This window comes from Labrus mixtus, chromosome 15 (genome assembly GCF_963584025.1).
Source record: "Labrus mixtus chromosome 15, fLabMix1.1, whole genome shotgun sequence".
Lineage (NCBI taxonomy): Eukaryota > Metazoa > Chordata > Actinopteri > Labriformes > Labridae > Labrus > Labrus mixtus.
The window spans coordinates 28,899,264-28,909,263 of record NC_083626.1 but is presented as its reverse complement, the minus strand read 5'-3'; the positions used below and the strand labels follow the sequence as shown (position 1 = coordinate 28,909,263).

General features: G+C 42.4%; 2 protein-coding genes across 2 annotated transcripts in view; one reads left to right on the top strand and one right to left on the bottom strand.

Moving 5' to 3' along the window:
* The first annotated feature begins 3,096 nt into the window (after positions 1–3,096).
* LOC132990285 (uncharacterized) lies at positions 3,097–8,242 on the top strand. The gene is made up of 3 exons (XM_061058454.1): positions 3,097–3,642; positions 3,829–4,161; positions 7,475–8,242. The coding sequence occupies exons 1-3, from the start codon at positions 3,175–3,177 to the stop codon at positions 7,511–7,513; spliced, it is 840 nt and encodes a 279-aa protein (XP_060914437.1). The 5' UTR covers positions 3,097–3,174; the 3' UTR covers positions 7,514–8,242.
* A 636-nt stretch (positions 8,243–8,878) lies between these two features.
* Positions 8,879–10,000, bottom strand: part of magixa (MAGI family member, X-linked a) — a 46,634-nt gene continuing 45,512 nt past the window's right edge. Inside the window, 1 exon segment of the mRNA XM_061058426.1 lies at positions 8,879–10,000. This exon segment is cut by the window's right edge and continues 2,089 nt beyond it. The gene's annotated coding sequence lies outside the window, so the exon portion shown is untranslated.

Here is a 10,000-nt window from a genome sequence, read left to right as displayed (position 1 = left end):
CACAGCAATTTAAAAAGTTAGTCCCAAGAGGTTTGGTCAGTGAAGTTTACCATTACACCAGATGGTGAGTAATCTGGACCACCTGTCGCTTTGAAGCTCACAGTGTAAAAACCTTTTCTCCGTTTGTCCTGAAAACTCAAAGTGTAAGAGAGGACAAGTTTTCCTACATTTTGAGGGTAAATTTATGTGTGTGGGGTGAACATTGTGGTCAGTAGAGCAATTTTTTTGGGAGATTTTGAAACTATCTCAGAACTCTGTCCCACTCTAGCGATGATGTCACTCACTCTAACCCCGAACATTCCACCACACACACACCCATTGAAAAACTGTGACAGCAGTTAAAAACATCACAAAACAGTTTGAGAAGTGTAAAAGGTAGCAAGATAAGTGAAATCATCATCATGTCCCGAAGAAGCCGGATAGTATGATAGTTGAATGAGTGAAGCTGTGTCTCCACCCACACTTCCTGTCTCTACCTCCAGAGTGTGAGCTCACAGCGAGCCGTCAGAGAAAGAGAAGAGAGGAGAAAAAGAGGAATCAGAGAGGAGGAAGGAGTCAAAGAGGAGAGAGCAGTCAGAGAGGAGAAAGAGAGAGAGGGGAGTGGAGAGAAAGAGGTGTCATAGAGTAAGAGAGGAGTGGGCAGTCAGAGGGGAGAAAGAGGAGTCAGAGAGGATCAGAAAAAGGAATTAGAGACAGAGAGAAAAAAGAGAGGAGTGACAAACGGATCGTCCTGCAGCCTGACGTTTCTCATAAATCCACGCTCTGAGATAAGGACACAAACACCGACACTTTCCGTTAGTTGATGACATAAACAGAACTTCCTTCCTTTGTGGTTGGGGTTGCTATATCTTCAGTTGGTAGAAGCTGCAGCTTCAGATCTCAGTTTCCAAACATGGAGCGCGCTTTGCAGAAAGTGGACACTAATCATCTCAGCACCTTTGCCACCATCATCCTCATGTTCACGTACACCATCCTGCTCAACTTCACCTGCACCTGTCAATCACAGGAGTTGGACTGCTACTCTGACTTATTTTTGCCTTTCTTTATCGTCTTCTTCCTGACTCTGTGGACCAACAGAGAGTTCCTGAAAGTTTTCAGGTACATCTGTGACTTCTTTTGCAGCGAGGGCTGCAGCAAGAAGTACTGCTGCTTCCTGATCTTTGCCTCCCTTAAGGTGGTGGAAGCTGTCTCTGTGGGTCTGCTGTGGGTGGTGTTCGTGCTGATCGATGGAGACTGGTACATATGCTGTCAGAACAATCACGCGGTGTTAGCCTGTAAAGCTGCAGCAAACATCACCAAGGATGACATAGTGATGAATTTGGATCTGAAGAACAAATCCAGGGTGAGTTTGGACAACAGGTCAGGGAGGTTTCTTCTGGTTTACTTGATCATTATTACACTTAAAGTTGATATAAGAAATCAATGCAGTGATTGTCGTGGAAGCAGCATTTGTCTCTTCACCTGCCGTCATGAGGAATTTTATCTCACGACATTTTGTCTCTACCGACTTCTTCACTTTGCTTTCATAGAGTCACATAGTTTCGTTGTGGCGTTGAGAATAAAAATCTTCTAGTTTTTTGCTCCTTCATCCATAAACTGCTGACGATCGTCTGCGGCTGAAAAGAGAATTTTTCTGCTGCTGACCTTCACATTTTGTCTTTAACCAAAATGTTTCACATCATCAAACCCTTCTGAACACAATCTATAGTCTCAATCTACTTCTGCTTTTTCAGATATTGATTCCTTTATGGTAAATGGACTTGAGCTTAAATAGCGCTTTTCTCGTCTTCAGACAACTCAAAGCGCTTTTACACCGCAGGTCACACCTACACATTCACACACTGATGGTAGAGGCCGCTGTGTAAAGAGTCTGTCGGTATTAACTCATCCATTCACACACATTCACACACTGATGGTAGAGGCTGCTGTGTAAAGAGTCCATCAGTATTAACTCATCCATTCATACACATTCACACACTGATGGTAGAGGCCGCTGAGTAAAGAGTCCATCAGTATTAACTCATCCATTCATACACATTCACACACTGATGGTAGAGGCCGCTGGGTAAAGAGTCCATCAGTATTAACTCATCCATTCATACACATTCACACACTGATGGTAGAGGCTGCTGTGTAAAGAGTCCATCAGTATTAACTCATCCATTCATACACATTCACACACTGATGGTAGAGGCCGCTGAGTAAAGATTCCATCAGTATTAACTCATCCATTCATACACATTCACACACTGATGGTAGAGGCCGCTGAGTAAAGATTCCATCAGTATTAACTCATCCATTCATACACATTCACACACTGATGGTAGAGGCTGCTGAGTAAAGAGTCCATCAGTATTAACTCATCCATTCATACACATTCACACACTGCAGACGAAGCAGAGGGAGCAAGTTGGGGTTAAGTGTCTTGCCCGGGGACTCATCGAACATGTGGCTGCAGGAGCTGGGGATCGAACCCCTTCCGATGTGAGGTGACGCCACAGGTGGCCTTTGTCTCCACTAGTTCTTTGCAGTCTCCTTTCAAGCAGGCCGTCAGCCGCAGATCCGTCGGTGAGCAGTCGCCTCCCCTTTTGCGGTGTGTCCAGCTCCGTCGCTACCAGTCGGCCCCAGTTGACCTTTTTATGGCCGATTCAACAATTCAACAACAAGTTCAACAAGTTGAATCGTCGTGAGCCGGCGCGGTTGAATCTCTCTGATTGGCTGTTCAGATAAGCGAAACAGGAGAGCCAGTGCACGAGAAGAACTACAGAAGCACCTCTTCTATTCTTGTTCCACTAATAAAGACCGAGGGTTGACAACGCCGGCGCCATTTTCTCCTTTTTTCAGACGTTATTCTCCATTAGAAGTTCCTATATTACGCGACAGCGGTTAGAAAATTGTCTTCTTGTATCACAACAACGGTTTATTTATCCGCCTTCTTCCTCGTCCTCTTCCGGTTTCCCCGTTTTTGGAATGACGTACTAAACTAACACTAAACATGTTTCTCATAAATCACAGCCTGCGGTGAAGACAAAAAACCAACACGTCAGACACTTTCAGTTTCAGGTGATTACTCAAACAGAATTTAGTTCCTTCAAAAAGTAGCCTTCGCGGTTGGGGTTGGTATATCTTCAGCTGGTAGAAGCTGCAGCTTCAGATCTCAGCTGGGCGTCAAACATGCAGGACATTCTGCACAAACTGGCCTTTAGTCAACTCAGCACCTGTGTCTCCATCATCCTCATGTTCACGTACACCATCCTGCTCAACAGAGACTTCGCCTGCACCTGTCAATCACAGGAGTTGGACTGCTACTCCTACATGGCCCTGCCTTTCTTTATCATCTTCTCCCTGACTCTGTGGACCAACAGAAAGTTCCTGAAAGTGTGCAGTTACACCTGTGACTTCTGTTGCAGCCAGGGCTGCAGCAAGAAGTGCTGCTGCTTCCTGATCTTTGCCTCCCCTAAGGTGGTGGAAGCTGTCTCTGTGGGTCTGCTGTGGGTGGCATTCGTGCTGATCGATGGAGACTGGTATGTGTGCTGTCAGAACAATGGCTCTGATGCTCAGGTTGTGTTAGCCTGTAAAGCTGCAGCAAAGATCACAGAGAAGGAGCAGGCGATGATCTCGGATCTGAAGAACAAATCCAGGGTGAGTTTGGACAACAGGTCAGGGAGTTTTACAGGTCATTATTACACCTAAAGTTGATATAAGAATTCAATGCAGTGACTGGCTTCACTTTTTAAACCCTACGTTCACAGTCTGAGATACTCTGTGGATAAACAAAACGTTTTCAGATATATTTGTATATCTTAATAATATTTGTGTCTTTTTCAGAACATTGGTGGCGGCTTGCTCCTGGGGATCATCTTTATGGGTTTCCTGTTGACATTTTTTCTGAGAATACGTTGCTGTACAAAAGAACGTTGCTGCGATAGACAGTTTGTCTACGACAAATGTATTCTGGAGGAGGAGGGGAAAGTCCTGAAGGAGGTGCTGAGGAAATCGGCACACGACCAGTTGATTAATCAAATCCGGATCAAGATCCGGGGGGATCACTGGAAGGACTGTTTCGATGTCGCCGAGGAGCTGATTAAAAAATCGACCCCACCAGACGCTCCCGAACAAAAGGAGGAAAGAGAAATGGAGAGACGAGCCGCAGAGCACCAGGTGAAGAAAGAACAATCAAATGATTTCTCTCAGCTTGTCTCTAGGTTCATTAGATTTGAAAAAGGTTGTTTTTGTGTTTGTCTCTGTCTTGTTGTGTTGTTGTGTCTTTGTGTTGTTGTGTTGTTGTGTCTTTGTGTTGTTGTGTTGTTGTGTCTTTGTGTTGTTGTGTCTTTGTGTCTTTGTGTTGTTGTGTCTTTGTGTTGTTGTGTCTTTGTGTTGTTGTGTCTTTGTGTTGTTGTCTTGTTGTGTCTTTGTGTTGTTGTGTTGTTGTGTCTTTGTGTTGTTGTGTTGTTGTGTCTTTGTGTTGTTGTGTCTTTGTGTCTGTGTTGTTGTGTCTTTGTGTTGTTGTGTCTTTGTGTCTTTGTGTTGTTGTGTTGTTGTGTCTTTGTGTTGTTGTGTTGTTGTGTCTTTGTGTCTTTGTGTTGTTGTGTTGTTGTGTCTTTGTGTTGTTGTGTCTTTGTGTCTTTGTGTTGTTGTGTTGTTGTGTTGTTGTGTCTTTGTGTCTTTGTGTTGTTGTGTCGTTGTGTCTTTGTGTTGTTGTGTTGTTGTTGTTGTGTTGTTGTGTCGTTGTGTTGTGTTGTTGTGTCTTTGTGTTGTTGTGTTGTTCTCTTTGTGTTGTTGTGTTGTTGTGTCTTTGTGTTGTTGTGTTTTTGTGTCTTTGTGTTGTTGTGTCTTTGTGTTGTTGTGTTGTTGTGTCTTTGTGTTGTTGTGTTGTTGTGTCTTTGTGTTGTTGTGTCTTTGTGTTGTTGTGTTGTTGTGTCTTTGTGTTGTTGTGTCTTTGTGTTGTTGTGTCTTGTTGTTGTGTTGTTGTGTTGTTGTGTTGTTGTTGTGTATCTGTGTTGTGTCTTTGTGTTGTTGTGTTGTTGTTGTGTATCTGTGTTGTGTCTTTGTGTTGTTGTGTTGTTGTTGTTGTTGTTGTTGTGTATCTGTGTTGTTGTGTTGTTGTGTCTTTGTGTTGTTGTGTTGTTGTGTCTTTGTGTTGTTGTGTCTTTGTGTTGTTGTGTCTTTGTGTTGTTGTGTTGTTGTGTTGTTTTGTTGTTGTTGTTGTGTCTTTGTGTTGTTTTGTTGTTTTGTTGTTGTGTCTTTGTGTTGTTGTGTTGTGTTGTTGTTGTGTCTTTGTGTTGTTGTGTTGTGTTGTTGTTGTGTCTTTGTGTTGTGTTGTGTCTTTGTGTTGTGTCTTTGTGTTGTTGTGTCTTTGTGTTGTTGTGTTTTTGTGTCTTTGTGTTGTTGTGTCTTTGTGTTGTTGTGTTGTTGTGTCTTTGTGTTGTTGTGTTGTTGTGTCTTTGTGTTGTTGTGTTGTTGTGTTGTTGTGTCTTTGTGTTGTTGTGTCTTGTTGTTGTGTTGTTGTGTTGTTGTGTTGTTGTTGTGTATCTGTGTTGTGTCTTTGTGTTGTTGTGTTGTTGTTGTGTATCTGTGTTGTGTCTTTGTGTCTTTGTGTTGTTGTGTTGTTGTTGTTGTTGTTGTTGTTGTGTATCTGTGTTGTTGTGTCTTTGTGTTGTTGTGTTGTTGTGTCTTTGTGTTGTTGTGTTGTTGTGTCTTTGTGTTGTGTTGTTGTGTTGTTTTGTTGTTGTGTCTTTGTGTTGTTTTGTTGTTTTGTTGTTGTGTCTTTGTGTTGTTGTGTTGTGTTGTTGTTGTGTCTTTGTGTTGTTGTGTTGTGTTGTTGTTGTGTCTTTGTGTTGTGTTGTGTCTTTGTGTTGTGTCTTTGTGTTGTTGTGTTGTTGTTGTGTATCTGTGTTGTGTCTTTGTGTTGTTGTGTCTTTGTGTTGTTGTGTCTTTGTGTTGTTGTGTATCTGTGTTGTGTCTTTGTGTTGTTGTGTTGTTGTGTCTTTGTGTTGTTGTATTGTTGTGTCTTTGTGTTGTTGTGTTGTGTTGTTGTGTCTTTGTGTTGTTGTGTCTTTGTGTTGTTGTGTTGTTGTTGTGTTGTTGTGTCTTTGTGTTGTTGTGTTGTTGTGTCTTTGTGTTGTTGTGTCTTTGTGTCTGTGTTGTTGTGTCTTTGTGTTGTTGTGTCTTTGTGTCTTTGTGTTGTTGTGTTGTTGTGTCTTTGTGTCTTTGTGTCTTTGTGTTGTTGTGTTGTTGTGTCTTTGTGTTGTTGTGTCTTTGTGTTGTTGTGTTGTTGTGTTGTTGTGTTGTTGTTGTGTTGTTGTGTTTTTGTGTCTTTGTGTTGTTGTGTCTTTGTGTTGTTGTGTTGTTGTGTCTTTGTGTTGTTGTGTCTATGTGTCTTTGTGTTGTTGTGTTGTTGTGTCTTTGTGTCTTTGTGTCTTTGTGTCGTTGTGTTGTTGTGTTGTTGTGTCTTTGTGTTGTTGTGTTAGTGTGTTGTTGTGTTGTTGTTGTGTTGTTGTGTTGTTGTGTCGTTGTGTTGTGTTGTTGTGTCTTTGTGTTGTTGTGTTGTTGTGTCTTTGTGTTGTTGTGTTGTTGTTGTGTCTTTGTGTTGTTGTGTTGTGTTGTTGTTGTGTCTTTGTGTTGTTGTGTTGTTGTGTCTTTGTGTTGTTGTGTCTTTGTGTTGTTGTCTTTGTGTTGTTGTGTTGTGTTGTTGTTGTGTCTTTGTGTTGTTGTGTCTTGTTGTTGTTGTGTTGTTGTGTCTTTGTGTTGTTGTGTTGTTGTGTCTTTGTGTTGTTGTGTTGTGTTGTTGTTGTGTCTTTGTGTTGTTGTGTTGTGTTGTTGTTGTGTCTTTGTGTTGTTGTGTTGTGTTGTTGTTGTGTCTTTGTGTCTTTGTGTTGTTGTGTTGTTGTTGTGTCTTTGTGTTGTTGTGTCTTGTTGTTGTTGTGTTGTTGTGTATTTGTGTTGTTGTGTCTTTGTGTTGTTGTGTCTTGTTGTTGTGTTGTTGTGTTGTTGTGTCTTTGTGTTGTTGTGTTGTGTTGTTGTGTTGTTGTTGTTGTGTCTTTGTGTTGTTGTTGTGTCTTTGTGTTGTTGTTGTGTTGTGTTGTTGTGTTGTTGTGTCTTTGTGTTGTTGTGTTGTGTTGTTGTTGTGTCTTTGTGTCTTTGTGTTGTTGTGTTGTTGTTGTGTCTTTGTGTTGTTGTGTCTTGTTGTTGTTGTGTTGTTGTGTTGTTGTGTCTTTGTGTTGTTGTGTTGTTGTGTCTTTGTGTTGTTGTGTCTTGTTGTTGTTGTGTTGTTGTGTTGTTGTGTCTTTGTGTTGTTGTGTTGTGTTGTTGTGTTGTTGTTGTTGTGTCTTTGTGTTGTTGTTGTGTTGTTGTGTTGTTGTGTCTTTGTGTTGTTGTGTTGTGTTGTTGTTGTTGTGTTGTTTTGTTGTGTTCTTGAGGACTGACAGAGTCTTCGTCTTGACTCTGTGACTGAAGTTGTTTATTTGTCCAATAGGAGCAGGACGACCAGCAGGAGGAGGAGCATACCATTTGAACTGACCAATGAAATCCTCAGATGTGTCCTGTCACTTCCTGCTCTGAAGCTTTCATCTTTGACTTCAGTGATCGTCCCTCGGCTGTGAAAACGTCTCTTCTGTTATCGTCTGTGTTTGAGTCTCTGATCTGTAAATACATTTTGAATCTCTCTGTGACTCATTGGCTGGACTCTTGCGTTTCTATTAGAATGATGTTTGTGTTGAAACAAAAGAGGCGGCGGGAGGCGTGCCCTGATTTGCTGCTTGTTATTATTTACAGTCTATGGTCGCAACCAGTAATTTGTCCAAATAATCATCAAGTGTGTGAGGTCACTATGATTATTTTACTGGAGCATTCCCGATCTGGAATCATAAATATCAAACATGGATGATTTTTTTCTACAGGCAATTAGAGAAGTGACATTTGATGGAACAGACTTTGTAGGTAAATGGACTTGAGCTTATATAGCGCTTTTCTAGTCTTCTGACTACTCAAAGCGCTTTTACACCACATGTCACACTGACCCTTTCACACCCTGATGGTAGTGGTTGCTATGTAGTATCATCCATCAGATGTAACTAATGCCAGTCATACACTGCCACTGAAGCAGCGGGAGCAATTCAGGGTTAAGTGTCTTGCCCAAGGACACATTGGACATGTTGCCCAGCTGGGGATTGAACCCTTGACCTTATGGTTGAGAGGCGACGACTCTACCAACTGAGCCACAGCCGCCATTGAGGTGGTCTCATCCTGAGGTTGTTTCTATGTGAGGTGATGGACATTTTCATTTTTAAGAGGAAGAATGATCAACATGTTCCACATAAATAAATCATAAAGTCTGTCCTGTGTAAATGTGTCTCTGAGTCATGACTGTCTACAATGAGGGAGAAGCTCGAGTCCCGCTGGCTGTGTTGTTGTCAGAGCCGTGTTTACATGGACGGGACGGCCGGCTCCTCCCCTTGTGTATAAAAGCTGTTTTAGTCAAGAACTAGAGAGAAGAAGAACATACTCACTGATTATTTGGATGTTAGTAAGAGTTTTTAGATCACGCTCATTCTGTGTCAGTTTACATGAAATGTGAAGCTACGAGCTAACTAAAGAGCGCTAACATTAGCATGCTAACACAACAATGTGAAGCTACGAGCTAACTAAAGAGCGCTAACATTAGCATGTCTTAACTACAGAGGACGTCACCAGCTCAACAGGTCGGCGGCCGTCTTGGGGTGTTTTGGTTTCACAACGGGAGGAGACGGAGACGTTCTGTCCATTTGAATATGCAGTCATCAATGATTTAAACTACAAGTTTATGACAAACTCATCGAGACAGACGTGTAAACAGTGAGAGACGACACGAGGCAGCTGCAGTCAGCTGACTGTTCACAGCTCAGTTTAAAGTTTTATTAAAGCAACAAACAGTTCAGTCATGTGACCGTCCTCCAGCCGTCTGAAGACCAAACCGTTTCCTGTTCAGACCTCGCTGCTTCCTGTTTGTCTTTGGAGCAGATCCTGAAAGTCCGAGCTCCGATCGATCAGCTGATCATCGAACCGATCAGCTGACAGTCTTAGAAAATGCATAGAAGACAAAGATCATAATGCCCGTAGAGAGCGCAGGGCTGAGGGGCGGGGCTAAAGGGCAGCGCAAAGGTTTGTGGGAGATGTAGTGTAGCTGAGAAGGTGACAGACAGACGGTGAGATAATGTTTTGATTCTTCAGGACATGTGATGTGATGTGATGGATGTTTTCTGCATCGACCCTGAAACTGATCGTCTTTAATTATCGATCTGATGACTGAGGGACGCTGGTGGTTCGCGGGGGGGCGGGGGTTTAAAGAAATCTGATTGGATGAAATCTAGAAATTGGGTTGGTCAAAAGATGATGTACTCAGGTAGAATCAGGAGGTCCTGGTTTTCATTTGGATCCTGTTAAAATCCGGACTGAAGTTCAGGAACACGATGACGGGAAATGTCTTAAAATGTAAAATATAAAAACATCTTCTGTTAGCATTTAGGAAGCAGCTGCAACCATCGATTTTCTAAATTAAGGTCGTCGATATGTTCTCTGATAGCACAAGATTTAAAACGATACGATCTGTTAATTTAATGATCCATCGTTTCTGCTTTTTTTTTTTTTTTTTAAAGTCAGATCTTCAGTCCTATTGTTAATCAAAAACAGGGTCCCAAAGTGCTGACATGGTGTGAACAGGAAGTGATGTGGTGTGAACAGGAAGTGATGTGATGTGTCATGGCGGCGTTCCCTGTGCAGACGGAGGCTGAAATAAAACGAGGCACTTTGATGACCGGAGCCGCAGGTCGTCGCCTGCTCCTCCATGGCTGTTGCTATAGAAACAGGGCATCCTTGTCAGCCAGGTTGCCATGGCGATGTTATGGTTATTGACAGCCAACAGGACCACAGCTGGACCTGAACTGTGTGTGTGTGTGTGTGTGTGTGTGTGTGTGTGTGTGTGTATGGCTCTGTTACATCATCAGGGTTAAATTATTATAATTTT

Bases quoted from the DNA above. Each gene is read 5' to 3' on its own strand.
- LOC132990285 (XM_061058454.1), top strand. From the start codon at position 3,175: ATGCAGGACATTCTGCACAAACTGGCCTTTAGTCAACTCAGCACCTGT. The intron at 3,643-3,828 runs GTGAGTTTGGAC...TGTCTTTTTCAG, and splicing joins ATCTGAAGAACAAATCCAGG to AACATTGGTGGCGGCTTGCT. The intron at 4,162-7,474 runs GTGAAGAAAGAA...TTTGTCCAATAG, and splicing joins GACGAGCCGCAGAGCACCAG to GAGCAGGACGACCAGCAGGA.